Below are 18,394 nucleotides of genomic sequence, written 5' to 3'. Positions count from 1 at the left end.
TGTTAGCACTGCATTAGATTCAAAATACCACGGCTGTTCAAAAGTTGAAGGGATCTATTCAGCGGCCCTAATGCGCCCTGGTTGCGACTTTCTTATGACAATTTGGAAGATCAGGCAAGATTCTGCGCTGGGCTGATATCAGGCCGAGTTGCAAAGAGATCCAGCATTGGCAAGAAGAGCTTGCGCTGAGGATCGTCCGCCCACGACTTGAGCTCCTCGTACTTGATCCATTTCCAGGCATCACACTTCTCAGGCTCCATGATCTGCGGCTATTAGCTGACGACAGGATTATTCAAAACTGAAATGCTAACCTTGGGCTCAATCTTGTCCCCCGACACAACCGCCGTCATGAAGACAGTGACGTAATGGAGACCCTCATCTTTCCAAACGCTGTTGGTAGCAGTCAAGAAGCGGATGTCCGACTGGCTGATGTCCAGGTCCGTCTCTTCAAGCACTTCCCGAGCTGCGCACTCCTCGAGTTTCTCGCCGAATTCGAGATGCCCGCCTGGCAGCGCCCACGTGCCTGTCTGACGTTAGGTTTGGCAATCGAAGTTTGAACGGGCGATGGTCGTGTCTTTTGAGCATACCGGAGCCGTGGCTTCCTTTGCGCAGTCCCACAATGAACTCCCCGCTCTTGTTCAGAACGAAGACTCCCACGCCAATCTTTGGTCTCTGAGGTGCGGTCGACATTTCGAATGTGTCAAGGATTTTGGATTAGGATTTGGAAGGATGGATTGTTCGAGTGATGGCCACGGCAGTGCTCCAATTTGTACCTTGAGCTTGGCGGGGTATAGAGGTGAGGTATACAACAAGCCAATTCAGCCTTGTGGACTGCGCCTTCTATACTGCTGCGCCGAGCTAAGCAGCCTGTGCCTCGTGAAGCGCGTGTTGGAGAGGCCTGTACATATTTGATTAGCCGGCGAGCACCCAAAAAGCAGCAATGACTCCAACGCACACGGCGTGGTCAGCCGTCGGGATTCTGATAGGCACGGTGTTGGATGCATAATTCGCCGAAAATGTTTACAGGACGAACGACAAATCAAACACCAGTTTGATCAAAAAGCACGCCCTCACTTACTGTTTAGGAGAATCAAAAATTCGAAAAGGCAAAAAAATATCCGAAGATATTGTTATCGACCAGCACGGGGCTCTGTTGTATATTAGTATTATGTTCAAAGTATCGCAGAAGATGGGAGTACTAACCGAACCCGCAACCTTGCCCTATACCAAATGGCTTAGGAGGGGCACGCGCTACCATTGCGCCAACCAGCCGAAGTTAAAAACCTGCAGTCGCAAAAAGCGTACATGAATGTTTGTGGTATCTCATTGGCGAATGAAAAATCAAGTTTTCGACGAGGCTCTCCACTAGTTCGGGCCGCTCGGGAATGGCACCGACAGCTGGTTCGCTGCTGAATCCAAGCTGGAAGCTCCTCCAAAACATCTCCAGCTCCCTGCAAGACACAGCAAACGAAGCAGACCGATCATGCCTTTCTCTCACCACAGCCATTCCGGCCAATTCTGCGCCCATGCCAAGGGCACGCTGGAAGAAATGATCCAAGCAGCCATCGCCAAAGGCTTCGACACCTTTGCGCTGACGGAGCATATGCCGCGAGACGACGAGGACCTATACCCAGAAGAAGTGCGTGAGTTTGTCCAGGTCCGCGATACTAGACACTCTACTGACTCTGATTAGCAAGGCAACACATCGGCGCAAGGCCTGACCCAGCTCTTCGACAACTACTACTGTGAAGCGCAGCGTCTGCGCGCTAAGTACCAATCGCAAATCCACATACTCATTGGCCTGGAGGCAGAATGGATACGACCGTCATCGCTCGCGCGAACCAAAGCTCTGCTCGAGCAGTACCGCTTCGACCTCTTTATCGGCTCCGTCCACCACATGCACACCGTGCCTATCGACTTTGACGCACCCATGTACATAGAGGCGCGGAGACAATCAGGCGGCACAGACGAGCGCCTGTTCGAGGACTACTATGACACACAATTGGAAATGCTACAAGCGCTACGGCCGCCAATCGTCGGCCATTTTGATCTCGTCCGGCTGCTGAGCGACGAGCCGAATCGCGATCCGCGGTCGTGGCCGACGGTTTGGGCCAAAATGCTGCGGAACTTGGAATGCATTGCTTCATATGGCGGGCTGCTGGAGATCAACACGGCTGGCCTGCGCAAGGGCATGGATGATCCGTACCCGGCGGTTCCAATCTGTCAGGTGGGTACACGCGCGCTTGCGGCGCGGCAATGAATGCTGATGGGCACAGGAATTCCTTCGACTCGGCGGCCGGTTTACCCTGTCGGATGATAGCCACCAGGTTGGCCATGTGGGCACAAACTACCACAGACTCCCCGAGTTTCTGCAACGCGTGGACATTGAGGAGGTCTACCGTTTTGTGCGTGCTGCGGAGAGTCGAGATGAGCGGTTTCCGGGCATCAATGTCGAATCCGTCAGTATCAAGGATGGTGTTGCTACGCATTTGTCGGTCTCGGATACTGCACAAAGTAGCGGAGCCCCTTGACCAGCTACGCCATGACCTCGACTCCCAACAGATATCAAGCAGCAAGGGATGATGGACTGAAGCGGCCAATGAAGCGGCGGAGGATGGCTACGGACTCCACGTGAGATGGCGCAAAGGCAAGAGGTAGAGCGGTTTGGGCACTAGACGGAAGACGGATACCCGATGGCTCTCTAGACAATGAAGTGCTGGGATGGCCTGGAAATCAAAAGGGGCGCAGCTTGCATGACGGCAGCGGGCGCAGGTCCAATTGCGAGGACAGAGAGGCCATGGGATTTTATGCGAAAGGCTGATCTCGGTCGGATGTGGTGCCTGGTGCGCATATAGAGTTTCGAGACCCCGCCACGTGCGGAAGCGGCGCCGGCGGGGTAGCAATTGGGAGGTGCGCAATGGGCAATGACGCCTGAGAGCTGTGCTAGTAATAGACCAAGAGGCTGCCAGGTACAAACTCCCGACCTGCACGCCCTAAGACCTTCCAATACCCTACCGTCCCTATATCAACCCTCCATTCCGCTCGGGCCTCGTCTGTGCTTACTCTCCGACTTGACCTCAACCCCGCGCCACTTTTCCCTTCCCCTCCATCGTCCGTCATCTCCACTTCACTCCATCTTCCATCTCACCAATCCACCACCCCACCTTCATTTAGCAATCATGGGCGTTGAGAAGCAAACCATCAAGGCCGGCGACGGCGTCACCAAGCCCCAGAACGGCGACAAGGTCACCATGGAGTACACTGGCTACCTCCAGACTGCCGATGGCAGCAAGGGCAAGCAGTAAGTTGCCGTCGATCCACACACATCATCCCTCTTCGCCTCTCGCCTCACAGCGATCTCCCGCTAACCCAATTGCCTCCCCAGGTTCGACTCGTCTGTCGGCCGCGGCGACTTTGAGACCCAGATTGGCGTTGGTCGCGTCATCAAAGGTACCGTACACCCCGCAAGCGCCGGCTCGCAGCTTAGATAGCTATCGAGAGCGAATCGAACATGCGTGCTGACGCACAACAACAGGCTGGGACGAGGGCATCGTCGGCGCCAACGGAAAGGAGGGCATGACCCTTGGAGAGAAGGCTACCCTCACCATCTCGGCCGACTACGGATACGGCGCCTCGTAAGACTCCCTACCTACACCTACAACCAGACCAAAGATGGCGATGCAGCGTCAAGGTCAAATTCGGTCCATTCGGTGCTGACACATCATCACAGCGGTTTCCCCGGCGTCATTCCCCCCAACTCGACCCTCATCTTCGACGTCGAGCTCAAGGGCATCAAGAAGGCTTAAACAGCCAGCAGAGGTGTGCTCTCCCCATCCCAATCCCCACATCAACCCAACATCTAACACCTTGCGCGGCAGGAATCCACAACGGATTGTCGCTAGAACCACGAGTCTGCCCGAGGCCGACTCCTCTGCAATCTAGCCGTCCTCTGTGCTTGCTTTGATTTGCTGCTGCACTGATTTCGGGTTATTTTGAAAGAAAAAATCATTGAGAGATTTCCCTTTTTTTGTTGAGAGCAGAGAGGCGCTATGCCTCAAGGGGTACCCAGACACCCCTGAATCAATCAAGAAGAAATACTTGCACATGTCTTTTGGGCTGCTATCGTGATGTGGTGACTCGAAACTTGGGTTTGTCTAGCTCCGTACCTTCCAGGAGACTATACTAGCCCTTTCTCAAGCTGTGCAGCAGCACCACGATGACTCCCTGTTTGCTCCTCAAAAGCTTATCATTACACCTCGTTCTGACCACCCTCTGTACCCATACCACCCTCCGCCTGCCCTTAACCCCAAAGCACAATTCTCCCCCTTTTTGAACGCATCAAGCACGAAAAGAACGTGCGCCAACACCGGTTCGAACGCCGGTCTGTTGGCTAAATTACCTGATTAGGCAAAAAGATTGTGTCCTCGGCCTGAGCGTCCGATAGGCCATAGGGGGATTGTTGGCGGCTGCGGGTGGTGGGTTGGTCGGGTTGGGTGGTTATATAGGGGTGGGGAGGTATGGAAATGGAAGGGGAAGGGGGGAGGGGGAGGGCGAGGTAGGGATGTGATTGTGATGAGGACTGCAGTAGGTATAGGGAGGTATCAAACGCATCGTTCTCCCTTGCACTTTACTTTTTGAAGCGGGATTTGCAGTTTGCACGCGAGGTGCTCGAATGCTCCCTGTGGTCATGCTCTCGGACTTGGTCGTTTTTGCGAAGACCTCAAGTGTTTAAATTTTGAAGTCAGGATGTGTATACAGGGAGCATTCAAACACCTTGCTACCTAAATACTTAGGCATTCGAGCTCGTGAAAGGGTAGCTATAGGGAGCATTCAAGCACACCAGCACCGCTTTGGGGTTGCTATTTCTCTTGTCTCCTGTGTCATTCTGATGCTGCGTCGTACTGTGAGCAAGGCTGAGTTGAGTCCGAGTCCTGTACGGCACAGTCAGTGGAGTCAACTACATGGGTGATGTATGCAGCCACTCAGACGAGAAGGCGCAGTCGAGTCCAGCACTTCAATTGCCTCTGTAGGCTGAATCCGTTCGGCCCTCCGTCTGACAACGTGCTCACTGCTCGCCTTTGCTGGATACCGGTCTGTCTGACCGTGGCATCTGCCGTAAACCGCCCAACATGTCAAGAGGCCAGTCAACCAACCCAGTCAACCAGCCTGCCGCCGAAGTCGGCGATGCAAGCAAGCATCTTCGTTCGGACATCTGCCGCTTCATGTGTCGCGTCTTTGACTTGTCAGTCTTCACCACCATCGCTTAGTAGCGCGATGCGGTGCGGTGCGGTGTTGCCAACAGCCAGCAACGAAGGCAGCCAGTCATTGGAACAATCGAAAAGACAGACAGGCAGAGAGCAAAGCTGAGACAGACAGCTTCAAGCATGTTGTCCTGTCCGTCTCCTGTCTCATCCGCTGCGCTGGAACGGGATAGACAGATGAATGGACGAGGCGATGGGCCGCACTGCACCGCGCCGCCGTTGCCCATCTGACAATCTGACAATCTCTGACATCCAATCTTGATTTTAGACAGATGCCTACCTACAGGTCGTTGGATTTCACGCTTGCGGGTGCGGGACTGCGCGACCGCTGCTGCGGTACGCACAGTACACGGCGGGTAAGGCTGTGTAGCAAGCGCGACGGGTGCAGACAGACGTGGTAGTGTGTGGATGGGTGGAGGGGTGAGTGGGGTCGACAAGGCAAGCAGTGAGTGGTGCGGTGTGAGAGTGAGAGAGATGGAGGGTTGGACAGACGGGTAGACCAACGGGTGGAGGGGCAGAGGGGTGGTGGCACGATGCAGGATTGGGCTGCAGATCGCCTTTTTGGTTTTGAGTGTCTTTGGGGGTGGGTTTGCCAGGCATCATTTTCTTCGTTTCGACACCCCCTTGATTTGTTGCGCCTTCCTCAGCGCAAGGAAACATGCGAGTCTGAGTGATGACCTTGGCTTTACCGGCCCCGTTCGGCCCAGGGCCTGATGCGCTGCAGCGTGCGGATATGTAGTAAGCCAGCACTAAGTTTTTTCCTTCATGATGGTGTTGGTCATGGAGAGGGGTGTACAGGAATCTGGGGGTCGGAATAGTGCAAAGGAGCCAGGACCAGGGCCAGGGGTAGGCACAGCGAAAGACGGGGCCGGGCTGCAGGACTCGACGTTGTACCATCCTGCTGGTGTCTACGTAACCAGCGAAAGGTAGGCGGTTCGATGTGCTAGAGTTGGACAATCGAGATGCTCCCTGCCATCTTGCTCAACTCATGCGGCGTTCCTGCTTGCTTGCCTTTGTGTCTTCCTCCTGACCTGCCGGCCTGAGATTGGTCTGGCCGGGAGCGCTTGCTTACTGGCACCTATAGACGAGACAGCGCGTTCGAGTCGAGTCTTGAAATACAGGGGTTAATGGTGGATATCACTTGTCTGGCATGGCTCGCAGGAACACCAATGACAGTCGCCAACGTACTCAGCCAAGCAGGAATGATGAGAAGGAAAAACGCCCGCCGAGCTGCTGGCCGCTGACAACATCTCTCCACCGCAGTCCATCGATAAGGCGTCCACGCGAGCTGGTCGCACAAGGCAGGCACATTGACATACCATTCGCTTTTCTCTGATGGGGTCCGTCTGTTGGTGGATGGGCGTAGTGGCACGAAGGCCGCCCGCCAGCCGACGTCTGCTAATAGCGATCAGCTCTGGCCCTGCAGCAGGGCTTATCGACCGACAGACAGGCGTGCGTCGACGACGACACGACACTGCAGCTGCGGCAGGGCAGCCGTGTCAGATGTCCCGACTTGCCAACCAGATTTGTGCGCGAGCGCGCGCGCGCGCGCGTGGAGAGATTGATGGAGGCTGGGGACCCGTCATCCGTCTCCCCGCGCCCACATCCTGCATGTAGGTGCGCGGTTACGTACTACGACGCAGTTATCCCAAAGTCAGGCTGGACGTTGTTGGTTGAACATACGTCTATCTAGACTTTGACTCGACGCTTGCAACGCGGGAGCTGGCCGTGTGCCTGGAGCGCGTCAGTGTCGCACCGAGTGGGAGGACAAGTCCTCGACATCCGTCACATGCTGGACGTGCAGATTGTGTGAGGGCGGTGTGACGACGGACCGCGTCGAGTCGAGTCGAGTTGAACGAGGCAGGCGACGACGTTGGATATGCTGCTGCTCGTTGCCGGCATCCGTAGGCTGCGCGCACAGAGTTTGACGACATGTAGTCCGTTGCGAAATTGCAAAGAGAATGAAGAGGCAAGATCCCGCCCACATGTGGTGGCTAAAAGGCGAAGGAAACATGACAGGTCCATTTTCAAAGGAGATTGGTGTAGCAAAAGCAAAGGTGAGACGCGACGAAACAAACGAAACACCTAGATGTGACTGACGACAAAAAACTCGGCCAATCATGTGCATTATTGAAAATGTGCTTGTTGAGGACAAGCAGCGGTGGTGTTGCTCGAGGATATGCGCGCTTCCCCATCTGGCTGAAGGCCTCAACGTTGAGGCGGCCGGAAGCGCATATCGGTGTCTATACTGCGTCGTCACTGAGGGGTAACCTGTACTCGTGCAAAGTATACTGAAAGTGGGTAGTGTTTCGAGAAAGGCTCCTCCTCCGTAAAGTTTTGCGGCGAGGTAAGGCTAGATGGATGGCCAAGGTTTGCCCCAGGTCCAACAAGATCTAGGCGACTAGAGTGGAGAGACTTTGCAATGCAACATAGGAAGAAGATATGGAAAGGGAGAGTGTAGCCAAGAGTAGGCACTGTCCCGTGTCTTCCGCAAGAGGCAGATGGGATGATTGGCGCGAAAAGTTAAACCTTGTCTCTATAAGCAGACATCGCCATGACTTGGTTCAGTGTCTATCGATACCTATCCGGCTGTGAAGTCATCAACGTGCAGGCCAACATGGAGGTGGAGTCAGGCTGAGATGGACCATAGAACCGAGCGACGACCGACGACGGTGATGTTTTCTTTGTCGGACTTCTGCACGCGAGTCCGAGGGGCGGAAAATGCTGCGCAAAAGAAATCGTCGTCTTGTCACTGGTCAGCAGCTGGAATGTTGCCGCATAATGGCGTCGTTGAGGTGATTCGCCTGACAAACCTCAACACCTCGACAAACAAGGCACACCACCAGTCTCGCCAGCACCGCGACCTCCCACCTTTGCAACCCCGCCCTGATTGGCAGCGTCTTCGCCAACCCGCATCTGCCACGCAGCAGACAACAGGTCTGGCCCTCTACTCAGCACCGCATATGCTTGCTTCTGGCGTTCCTGGCGCGGCGTTGGCAACCCTCCAGGATCTTGGCCTCGGTCGACGGCACCAAGACATCAACTACGTCTTGTTCGTGGCAAGGTCTCGACCAGGAAGCCCGCAGCGGCAAGGAAAAATCTTCAAACAACGGTGGAGGCAGACGGCCGGAGAATCCTGCGACGACGTCGACGATTGGGGCACTCTCGAGGGGCCTTTTCCCCCATAGGACAGACGACTACAACTGGGCTGGTGCTAGGGCTGGGGATCCTTCGTGAAGGTCGACAGCTGCCCCACTGCTTGCAGGCTTTTGCGCGACTTCTTCGGCCATGTTGGACGTTGTGGCAAAGGAACACAGAGCTGGCCTGGCAGACGATAACGATGGAGGTGGAGGATGACGACGTCTTGAATGCTGGTACGGCATTCGGTTGGTCGACCAAGATGCCATCAGCATAGCCGTACCAAACTTTTTCCACGGCAGTCTCCAGAACCTCGTCTTTGACACAGCGTCACAGCGACAGCACAGCGCGACGGCTCATGCAGACGCGGGCACACGGGGCCAGGTGGGCGCTGTCATGGATCGTCTGACAACAGGCGCGGTGGGTGTCGCAGCGCACGCGCTGTGTTTCCCGTCGACGTCGTCGACACCTTGTTTCAGCGCGCCGTTTTGTCGCGCCGCCACAGCTGACGAGCAGACGCCCGCGTAGACGAGGGCTCGGGAGTTGTGCCTGATGATCAATCTGCAGTCCAATCGAATGGGACCGGCGGCCAACCGGAGCCACGACGGCGAGGAAGCAACGACGCTATGATGGACGCGTCTGTGATGGGCAAAAAGTTGCAGAGTCGTCGTCTGGCCGCGCAGGCAGAGTCGTCGACTGGTGAAATGAGCAGTTATTACCGCCCGGGCGCTGGTCAGGGGCCCCGGTCGACATGCATCCTGGGCCAGCAAGACCGAGCGGCGGTCCAGGTACGCCGTGCTCCCCATTGGCCATCCAAGCCACCACTGCTCCACCCATGTCGGCCGGCGATGTTCACTTTTCGAGTCTGTCCGCTCGCCCTCGTTATTCGCCGGTGCCGCCTGGTCCCCCCCTAAACCCAGCCGGCGTCGCCGCCTCTGACCATGCGCTTCCTTGTTATTTCATAAACCTCTCTCCGCCCGCTCCTTCATCTCTCCCTCCTTGTCGTCTTCGCGTCGTTGTTCACTCGCATACCAAGCTGGGCCTTGTCCACACACTCCTTTGGCTGTTTAGCTCATCCCTCCAAGGCCCCCAGCACACTCTCTCTTGCAAGCTTTATACAACGTACCTGACTAGCCTTCTCTTGAACCTCCTATCCGTTCAACCACACACTCTCTATCAAAATGCTCAGAACTTCCACCGTCGCCGCGGCGCTGCTCGCCGCGGCTCCCATTGCCAGCGCCGGCTCTGCTGGTGTCATCAACAACTGCGACTACGATGTCAACCTTTGGACTGCCGACACCGAGCGCGGCCAAAAGGGTCCCCACTCCCTGTCTGCCGGCGGCTCATGGAGCGAGGAGTACTACATGGTCGGCAGCGGCAGCTCGACCAACGGTGGTGTTTCTATCAAGCTCTCCACGTCCGACAGCTGCGAAGGTTCCATCACGCAATTCGAATACACCTACAGCTCTGATGGATCCCCCGACCTCTGGTACGATATCTCCAACGTCAACTGCAAGGGCGACGCCTGCCCCTTTTACCTGGACGGCTTCTACCTCGACGCCCCCACCACCGTCAACTGTGGCCCCCTGACTGCCGTCTGTGACGCCGTCTACAACGAGTGGAACGACGACACTGCCACACACGGAACCACCTCCTCCAAGGACCTGACTCTGTACCTCTGCGGTGAGGATGGCAAGACTTCCAACTCGACCAACTACGACACGACCTCCTCGGCCGCCCCCTCGTCGACCTACTACGCCGTTTCCTCGAGTGTCTCGACTCCTGCTACTTCTTTCGCCGTCCTAACCTCGAGCGCGACTCCCACGCCTACCCCTGCCATTGACCTGTCTGCCAACATCCAGGTCGCCAATGTCGAGCCCGTGTCGAGCGCTCCCCCAAGCTCGGTCAACATTGTCGTCACTCAAATCGAAACCGAGTACGCAACTGCCTACGCCACTGTGTGGGCCAAGCGCTCGCCGGCCCCCGAGCCTCACATGCACCACGCGCGTGAGCACCACCACGGCCACCCCCACTGGCGCAAGTAAATGGCCGCGTAGCCAGAGGTGGACGAGGCAGTAGTAGCGTAGTAGTCGTTGCATCTTCAGGTCGTTGAGCGCAGGATTCCCCCATTTCCGTACAGTCATTTCGAGGATTACATATTGGCATACTCCCCCCACTCGGCGGGTGTTTGGGTGCAGGGCGCGGCAAGATACCACGAGCATGTTACATATCAGGTGGGGGGTGGGGAGTTGGAAAACACCATCTTTTCTTCTGTTTCTCAACTTCTTGTCCCCGAGCCGTCGTTTCAAGTCCTTCAAAGATCTCTGCTGCGGCAGCTCGGTTCGTTTTTGTTCCTTGTGGATAGAAGAGGCCTTTTTTGTTCATTGCGCCCCTGTAGAGAGCACTTTCTGCTTGAGGAAAAATGGGATCCATTTCAGCTGCCCAATCTTGTTTCCTTTTTTGGTTCTTCTTTTCACGATGACATGACAATTTTCTTGTTTTTGTCTGCTTTCTTTTCTTTTGTTTTCGCAATATATCCTACACAGCGCATATCCATGGGGAAGTTTATTACTATTGGCTTGGTGGAATTGAACACACGGCGAACTGTCCTTCTGTTGTCGTGAAAGGAAAGGATTTGTTGGACGACTGGCTGGCTAACCACCTAGTATTTCGTAAATAAAGCTTGCGCTGATCGCCCACAATTCATTCTCCACACCAGCGCGCAGCAGTGATGACGAGGTAGTACGTGCGCTCGTGACCGGCGGAGCCAACATCTGTCGTCGTTGGATTGCTCGCCCTTGCTTCGGCGGCCACGAGGTCGATGATGGGATGACGACGTGTATGGTGTGCCTGAGGAAACATGGACCTGGGAAGCGGGCACACCCAGGGGCGGGCGGGCCGAGGCAGAGGGAAGGGAACGAGGAAGGGGGAAAAACAGCACCTTTCTCCCGCCCTTGGTACGATAACCCGCCGCGGCGGCTGCGCTATGCAGAACATTAACCTTAAATTTGATGACAGCGCATCGCACATTGCGTGCCCAATCGACCACCACCGACGACGACGACAACGACAACGGTTTTTTCGCTCTGTTTTTCGCGCACGCGCGCGCGCATGTGTCGCTCTGCTCTCAACCCACCCGACGACCTCTGCGCGTCTTTGCCTCTGCCACTCCCGCGCGCCGCTCGCTGCCTGCCCGGGCGACCGACCCACCACCAATCTCCGCACCGTATTCTGATCGTCTATATTTGGCTTGGCTCGTCCATCCCTCCAACACACAAGCTCCAACACATCTGCTGCTTGCTGTCTTTCGGTTCGTCGTTATCGTCTTGGCTCTGCCTTCTTCTGGTGTTCGTCGTCTTTTCCAATATCGCCCGCCAAGCTGCCAACCCTCGGCGCGGCCCCTGAGTTGCCGCTGGGATTTGCTGGACCCTGAACGTCGTCTGGATGTCCTACCTATTCCTTTCCATGGGGCAGATGTGTCGCGGTTGGTTGAATCCAGGCACGCTTGGCATCATGCGCGCCGTTTGAGAGTAGTGTGTCGAGTGCCTTAAGATAGGTACACTATGGACGCTACCGGACATTACCTGCCTGCCTAGCACGGATCCGGCGCACAGGTTGACTACCAGTTGTCTATTTTGTGGTGGGGTGTTGTTGAAGTGTTGAGAGCGATGGTGCTCCTGCCACTTTGAGCCTGTCACTCAGATCATCACTTGCCGAATCTCTGCGCTATCGACTGGAGTCTTCTTCAACAGAAGAACCGTGTCCATGTCCTAGGAACGCCGCACACACCCCTGGAATCGATGCCTGCGTCTTGTCTCTGTGCTTTTTGGCGCTCAGGCACCATCACATCATCACATCTCCCCTCCCCCTTCTGGAGAGCTGGAGTCTGTGAGCCACCCAACCGCTCAGCATGGGCACGAGGTGTTTTGAACAAGAGCTTTGGGACAACAGCAATCCAATCCCGTAGTGCTGCTTGGCCTACCCTGTGGCGCCGTGCTATTTTCGGCCGCTGGCACTGGCTGGCTGCTTGGTTGGCTGGCAGACAGCCAGTGGTGGCGTTTTTGCTATGCAACTCACGACTGGCCCTGTTCGCGCTGAGCGTGATCAACAAGCAGACAGACACTAGTGGGTGGGAGTCTGTGATGAGCGCTTTCTCGTCTTCTTTCCCCGCTTCCTGCTCGTTTTCATCCCTCCATTCCTTTGCCTCTCCCCGTGGAGTCGTATGGTCTAGACGGCAGCCAAGCAACAACTACCTACAAAGCTCTGCTTGGCAGGGGTCCTGCTCTATTGTACTCTCCCTATAGTCTATACTCCCTCCCCTATCCCAGTCGTCGGATGCTCAATCATCACGAGCTCTAATCTCCATCCTCCCTTTCCTCCCTCTTTTCCTTTGCCAGTCGGTCTTCCTCGACCTACTCATCCCGATCTACTTGCTCGCACTCCACTACTCCGCCCCCTCCTTCCTTCGCTCTGCCTGTGCCATTATCTGTGCCCTGAGGTCGATAGATCGACAACACTACTGTGCATAGTCTGAGCGCGCGTCCATCCCAATTTTCGATCGTTTTCTAGTCCATCGGACGGCAGGCACATTTAATTCTCACACCGCTCTCGGGATGTCAAATGACGCCAAGGCAACTTCCAATAGCTCTACCCTCCGTCAACAATCTTCATACCCTCCGTAAAATTTTGCGCGCCTCTCAAACCATTCGCCAGTCGTTAGTCGTCGGCAAATACCTTGACTTGAAACAGACAGGGCATTTCGCTTCTGCTTCTCGGCTTCCTCTTCTCGGCAACTGACCTTCCCCTTCCGGTCCACGCGGCTGGCCACACGGAATCGGCAAGGGAGCCCGATGTGAGACTACTGAGACTTGCTCGGCTCGAAGTGGTCGAAGCGAGGCGCCGCGTGGCTCCGACGGTGGTGGCCGTGTCGGTGGCCGTGCCGAAGACTTGGTTGCGTCTCCACGGGGACTGGGTTGGGGATGATGCCATAGTGATTTGTGCAGGCTTGCGTGTGGAGAGTTGGGTTGCGAGAATCTGATATGTGATCCTGGCGACTTTGGTCCGTCGTCACATTGTTCCTCAATCTCTACCATTATTCAAGAACGATACTGCACTTCTCCCGCTCCAGCTTGTCCCATTCTTCGAGCATGATGATTCCAAAGCCAATTCGACGGAATACGCCTGGCTGGTCTGGTGTCTCTTCAATCGCAATGACGTTCATGACATCGGCGCGCAAACACGCGCGGTTTCCGCGATGATAAGAACTCCATTCCTCCCCAAATGCTGCACCGAATACTTCCAAGTCTCCACCGAAGCTTTGGAAAAAGTTCGTCTTGTCGCGCACGTCGAATCGAGAAGTCGAAATCGACAAAGCAAAGTATCGGATCTTGTGTTTCGACAATTCTTGCATCCTCCCTGGATCATCAAAGGTACCGATTCCAACAGGTGTTGTTCCCTGGTGCATGATGTAGTCGGCGCCATGTGCACCAGGCTGTTTTCCATCTCGTAGCGTGACGTTCAAAGTCACGGAGTGTGATAGGGCAAGGACGCGTCCGGGTTGGGCAGCAAAGCTTCGCTGTTCTTCAGAAAACTCTTGGAAGTAAAGGGGCTCGGTCTGAGGATTCAAAGAGTTGCCGGGATTCACTCCACGACAAGCTGCCCAGAAATCTTCATACGACGGCCATTTTCTTGCAAAACCATCTTTTGTGTCGAATTTGGTCATGAAGCTCTCAAAATCTCCCTCCAAAGACCACACGTCGGAGGGAGTCATTGGCATCAAGCCAGACTTGCAAGCAACAGTCGCAAGGTACAGTTGATATATGTACACATGAGGCTTACGGTTGCGGAAACCATCGACTTTTCTCGGTATCGGGTACACCATGGAGGAAGTCCCGTTTGCATCGCACTTCACAAAGGCCCATGATGCGACAGAGACGACTGGATCATTGAAGGGATACGAAACTGGAGCTTTGATCGAGACCCATGACCAGCTTGGAAAAATGTGGAAAGATTGAGAAGGTCTCCTCTCTCTGGGACGGATTGCCACCCAGGCCATGGCATCATCGAAGCCGGCCATTGAGAGACCGAATTGGTGGTCTCCGAAGAGGTGGTGGCAAGCGCCCGAAAAGGCATTGATCGCATCGTGTTGGTCGCCAAGATGCCGCTTCGTGTACGACTGGACAGCCTCCTTGTAGGTGATCATTCCATGGAACAGGGGAAAGTTTTTGGTCAAGTAGCGGGAGTTTGTTGTTTGTAGGCTCTGTTCGTCCTCGAGAAGGGCGTCTTGTGCCAGAAACAGAATGAGCCGAGGAGACAGAATGGCTTCTTGGTAGGTCCACGCTCGCTTTACCCATGTCGAGGTTTGCAAAAAGTAGAACTCTCCGTACTCGTCGCCTCTCAGTTTTAGCCTGGATACACCATGCAAGCCATGCCCTGCGTCTGTTCCATCTACTGCTGCAAGGGTGACAAATGCGTGGCTATACACCTGGCCCATTCTTTCAATGTGTTCCTGTTTCTCTCCGTTTGGGCCGTCGTCGTCCTGAAGAATACAAAGCCTATCCACCCAGAGGTATTTCTCGCCGAGACGCTGACATGCAACGATAGCATCCTGAATTGTTTTTGGGACTGCTGGGTCTGAGAGGCAACCAACCACTTTGAATGAATCAATAGTTTTGGTCGTGGCCAGATATTCTTTGCCAGTGTCGCCCCAGGTGTAGCTCAAGCAAACGTAACTGAAGGGTGCCGGTGGCGCCTGGACCACACATCTGTCTTCCACGTCGACAAGGCGGAAGTTTGAAGGTATTGGATCCAGTGGTGGAACAGAGGGTGACTTCCTTAACCAGGAGTTAACTCTGTCCCAATTGATCATCCAAGAATGGTCTCGAGAAGATAGTGGATCCTGAAATCTGAAAATGTGCGGCTCCAAGTCGTACCGGCTGGGCATGGTTGTTGGAGGAGAATGCTCTGAAATTGGAAGATGATGGACTTGTCGAACTATTTGGACATGACTGACAGTGCTGCGTGTCGTCGTTTGGACGTGAAGATGATCGAGACCGAGAATTACATTTCATCCATGTGGCCAGAGTGAGGTTAGTAAAGGTGAATGCGTGCAACAATGTCGAGACCCCACTTGCTTTGAAAAGAGCTGGTCTGGCCAATGGGATGCAAAGTGACAGCTGTACAGTGGGGCTGCGGCGCTTAAGTAAACAGTCAAAGACAGAAGGCTTGCGTGCTGAGAAAGCGCCGACCGTGGAGATGCCTTCGCAAGCTTGGCTCGACAACAACATATCAGCTCTGCTCTTGCCTCCATGGTAATGATGGAGAGCCTCAATGGACAAAGGCAATTTCTCATATTTCTCTTGCTTCTTTTCATTTTCGCACGCAAGAATTTTGGCTGCAGTTATCAGCTTTGAAGTCCTCGCTGTTCTCGGCCAGGAAATTCACTCGAAGTGTTCGAATGAAGTGATTCAACACGAAGTTGGTGCACCTTCCCTCCAGGTTTATGTTGCTGTCAGTCTCCCAAGACGTCACCATACAGAAGGTTCTGACCGGAAGACGCAGGGCAAAGAGATGGGAGATTCCGGGTCAGCAGTCGCAAGCCATCGACGTGGCGTTTCGATTTCTTTGGCGAAATAGCTGCCTGGTAGAGTGTTAGAATGGTTATTTGAAACTTGGAAATCTGTATGGCGCCGCTGACTTTCAGCCTGCTCTTTTCTAGAGCACTTGGAAGTTCCGGTAAATGATTACCGTGTCCATGAGAGGACACGTGCAGGAGAACTGGATGAATTGAAACTACGACTCTTGTCACCCCCATTGTATGGGACAGTCTTACTCAAGAACTATGCTCTTCCACTCATGACCCATTTCGGTCCATTCTTGACGACGGATCATTCCAGAGCCTATCCGCCGAAACACACCAGTCTCTCCTGTTTCCTCGATGGCGATGGCTTCCAGGACATCCCCAATGTGATCGCCATATTGAGGGTCTCGTTGGCTTTCTGGAAAAGCTTCCCTTCTTGGGTGCAATATGTCTCGAAACTGAGCGAGTTTCGGGTCCCGACTGGGACTGAACTTCTCCGAGTCCCACTCTGAAGACGCAATAGAGAGAGCAAAAAGGGTGACTTTCTTTTTTTCCAGCAGCCCCTGCGTGTCGCTCACATCATCGGACCAACCAACACCAACGGGCTTTTGACCATGATATATGATGTAGTCGGCGAGCTCTGATCTCTCTCCACTTACGGGTCCAACATTCGAGTAAACGGCCCGAGACAGACCCAAAATGCGCCCGTCTCTCATAGCAAGCCTTTTTTGTGCTCCGGAAAACTCTCCAAAGTATGGAGGCTGCCCCTGAGAGTCCAAGCGGTTGATTCCACGGCAGGCTTCCCAAAGCTCGAAATATGTCGGCCACTCTTCCTTGAATTTCCTCTTGTCTCGGCCAGATTTCCACAATCTGTCCCAGTCCTTGTCTTGAAGAGATAGGATCTCAGCTGGCGCTGAAAGTATCAAACCAGACGTGTGGGCTTGATGTGCAAGATAGGCACATTCAGCGTCTAAAGTAGGAGGGGGGGAAAAGCTGTGGGCCTCCTTGGCTTTTGGGAGAGCAATGGAGAACCTGTGTGGAAAATTGCTGTCGACAAAGGCCCAGGAAGCGACGGGAAAGTGGTAGGCGAAGAAACCCTCCGGGAAGGTGACTTGACCTCTTATTGAGACCCAGGACCAGCTTGGAAATAAAGGGCTGCCCCGGGAGTACCTCCTCTGTCTTGGACGCTGCCTGACTGTCCAGGTTATGGCATCGTCAAAACCAGTCCTAGGTAAACAGAATCGGTGAGGCCCGTGAAATTGAGCACACACGCCTGAGAACGCGATCATGGCGTCACTTTGGCAACCTAAGTCTCGGGAAGAATACTCCTCGACGCTGCTCTCGTAGGTCTCTATCGTTGTTTCCTCCGAGTAGATATCAGGGTTGAATCCCGAACCCACGTTTCTCATAGTCCACTGCAATGAAAATGGCCTTGATTGTCGGTGGCTAAACCGCGCGGCGAAGCTAAAAAAGAAGATGAGGCGACTAGAAAGTCTGAATTCCTGGTAGGTCCAGCCCCGTGTTGCCCATTTTGATTCCTGAAGCGCGGTAGGACCGGACTTAAGTCTGGGTTCCTTTAAAGGAGATGACACACCACACAGGCCAGATCTTGCATCTATGCCTGTTACTGCCACAAGAGTAGCAAATACGTGGTGGTAGATGTCACCCATATGTTCAATTTGCACCTTCTTTTGTCCGCTTGCGTCATCGTCGTCCTGGAGGATACAGAGCCTATCCACCCACAGGTATTTTTGGCCGAGGTGTTGACACACCGTCATGGCGTCTCGAATCGTTGCTGGAATCTTGTATTTTGTCAGACTCCCATCCTCTTCAAGGCCCGCGATAGTTTTTGAAGTAGCAAAAATGTCGTCTTTAGTCGGCTTCCCCCAGACGTAGCTCAAACACACATACTCGAGGAGTTCTTGTGGAGCTCGAACTACCGCCTGCTTCACCACATCAACAAGGCGAAAACCTGGAGGGATTGTATCTAATGGTTGGGCGGCGGAGCTCTCATTTAACCAAGATCTGATGTTGTCCCAATCGATTGATGGCGGCGAGGTTACGTCAATTGACATTCCGATGAGGCCTTGCTCTTTCCCCTAGTTGCGGCGTAAAAGATGATTTGAGGTCTGGTATGCCTCCGAGCCCCGATGATTGTAGATATCGTCTTCGGTAGTGGCAAGTTGAAGGAGTCTCCGGGCAGTGATAAGGCAAACAGTGATAAGGAGAGCGAGGGTGCAAGTCTGCGTCTGGCGCGACGCTGGCGATGGTCGTTTCTTTAAATTCTCTACGCTGTGCACGGGGAATTTCACAGCCAACCAGAAAGCAAGACGGACATGACAGCTGTACATACAGTGGAGCCAGCAGGTGCGACCAGTCCCACAACGGAAAAAGTTCAGTGCACATGGGAAAGCTC

General features: G+C 54.4%; 11 protein-coding genes across 11 annotated transcripts; 7 read left to right on the top strand and 4 right to left on the bottom strand.

Annotated features, from left to right (window-relative positions):
- Window positions 1-110: 110 nt before the first annotated feature.
- BKA78DRAFT_350346 (7,8-dihydro-8-oxoguanine triphosphatase NUDT15) lies at window positions 111-690 on the bottom strand (the record flags this gene model as incomplete). The annotated part of the gene is made up of 3 exons (XM_066890976.1): window positions 111-263; window positions 312-523; window positions 588-690. The coding sequence occupies 3 exons, from the start codon at window positions 688-690 to the stop codon at window positions 111-113; spliced, it is 468 nt and encodes a 155-aa protein (XP_066748369.1).
- Window positions 691-1,483: 793 nt separating this feature from the next.
- BKA78DRAFT_247057 (histidinol-phosphatase) lies at window positions 1,484-2,531 on the top strand (the record flags this gene model as incomplete). The annotated part of the gene is made up of 3 exons (XM_066884274.1): window positions 1,484-1,639; window positions 1,694-2,227; window positions 2,277-2,531. The coding sequence occupies 3 exons, from the start codon at window positions 1,484-1,486 to the stop codon at window positions 2,529-2,531; spliced, it is 945 nt and encodes a 314-aa protein (XP_066748368.1).
- Window positions 2,532-3,179: 648 nt separating this feature from the next.
- BKA78DRAFT_247114 (uncharacterized protein) lies at window positions 3,180-3,806 on the top strand (the record flags this gene model as incomplete). The annotated part of the gene is made up of 4 exons (XM_066884278.1): window positions 3,180-3,301; window positions 3,386-3,450; window positions 3,536-3,635; window positions 3,731-3,806. 4 exons carry the CDS (start codon window positions 3,180-3,182, stop codon window positions 3,804-3,806), a joined length of 363 nt encoding a protein of 120 aa, XP_066748367.1.
- A 3,839-nt stretch (window positions 3,807-7,645) lies between these two features.
- BKA78DRAFT_87581 (uncharacterized protein) lies at window positions 7,646-8,602 on the top strand. The gene has a single exon (XM_066893892.1). It carries the CDS (start codon window positions 7,901-7,903, stop codon window positions 8,447-8,449), a length of 549 nt encoding a protein of 182 aa, XP_066748366.1. The 5' UTR covers window positions 7,646-7,900; the 3' UTR covers window positions 8,450-8,602.
- Window positions 8,603-9,473, bottom strand: BKA78DRAFT_87595 (uncharacterized protein). Its single transcript, XM_066893896.1, has one exon. The coding sequence runs from the start codon at window positions 9,203-9,205 to the stop codon at window positions 8,756-8,758; it is 450 nt and encodes a 149-aa protein (XP_066748365.1). The 5' UTR covers window positions 9,206-9,473; the 3' UTR covers window positions 8,603-8,755.
- A 107-nt stretch (window positions 9,474-9,580) lies between these two features.
- On the top strand, window positions 9,581-10,444 carry BKA78DRAFT_350343 (uncharacterized protein; the record flags this gene model as incomplete). The annotated part of the gene is made up of 1 exon (XM_066890975.1): window positions 9,581-10,444. The coding sequence occupies one exon, from the start codon at window positions 9,581-9,583 to the stop codon at window positions 10,442-10,444; it is 864 nt and encodes a 287-aa protein (XP_066748364.1).
- Window positions 10,445-11,015: 571 nt separating this feature from the next.
- BKA78DRAFT_87593 (uncharacterized protein) lies at window positions 11,016-12,074 on the top strand. Its single transcript, XM_066893895.1, has one exon. It carries the CDS (start codon window positions 11,411-11,413, stop codon window positions 11,948-11,950), a length of 540 nt encoding a protein of 179 aa, XP_066748363.1. The 5' UTR covers window positions 11,016-11,410; the 3' UTR covers window positions 11,951-12,074.
- BKA78DRAFT_87592 (uncharacterized protein) lies at window positions 12,075-12,861 on the top strand. The gene has a single exon (XM_066893894.1). The coding sequence runs from the start codon at window positions 12,200-12,202 to the stop codon at window positions 12,701-12,703; it is 504 nt and encodes a 167-aa protein (XP_066748362.1). The 5' UTR covers window positions 12,075-12,199; the 3' UTR covers window positions 12,704-12,861.
- Window positions 12,862-13,343: 482 nt separating this feature from the next.
- Window positions 13,344-15,478, bottom strand: BKA78DRAFT_87590 (heterokaryon incompatibility protein-domain-containing protein). Its single transcript, XM_066893893.1, has one exon. The coding sequence runs from the start codon at window positions 15,340-15,342 to the stop codon at window positions 13,492-13,494; it is 1,851 nt and encodes a 616-aa protein (XP_066748361.1). The 5' UTR covers window positions 15,343-15,478; the 3' UTR covers window positions 13,344-13,491.
- Window positions 15,479-15,648: 170 nt separating this feature from the next.
- Window positions 15,649-16,130, top strand: BKA78DRAFT_87567 (uncharacterized protein). The gene has a single exon (XM_066893891.1). The coding sequence runs from the start codon at window positions 15,729-15,731 to the stop codon at window positions 16,032-16,034; it is 306 nt and encodes a 101-aa protein (XP_066748360.1). The 5' UTR covers window positions 15,649-15,728; the 3' UTR covers window positions 16,035-16,130.
- On the bottom strand, window positions 16,131-18,302 carry BKA78DRAFT_365725 (heterokaryon incompatibility protein-domain-containing protein). Its single transcript, XM_066892555.1, has one exon. The coding sequence runs from the start codon at window positions 18,051-18,053 to the stop codon at window positions 16,227-16,229; it is 1,827 nt and encodes a 608-aa protein (XP_066748359.1). The 5' UTR covers window positions 18,054-18,302; the 3' UTR covers window positions 16,131-16,226.
- Window positions 18,303-18,394: the final 92 nt, after the last annotated feature.

Source organism: Phyllosticta capitalensis (assembly GCF_038381095.1).
Source record: "Phyllosticta capitalensis strain CBS 128856 chromosome Unknown BKA78scaffold_2, whole genome shotgun sequence".
In the NCBI taxonomy this organism is placed as follows: domain Eukaryota; kingdom Fungi; phylum Ascomycota; class Dothideomycetes; order Botryosphaeriales; family Phyllostictaceae; genus Phyllosticta; species Phyllosticta capitalensis.
Note: the sequence above shows the minus strand (reverse complement) of the source record. Positions and strands in the feature narration are given on the sequence as shown.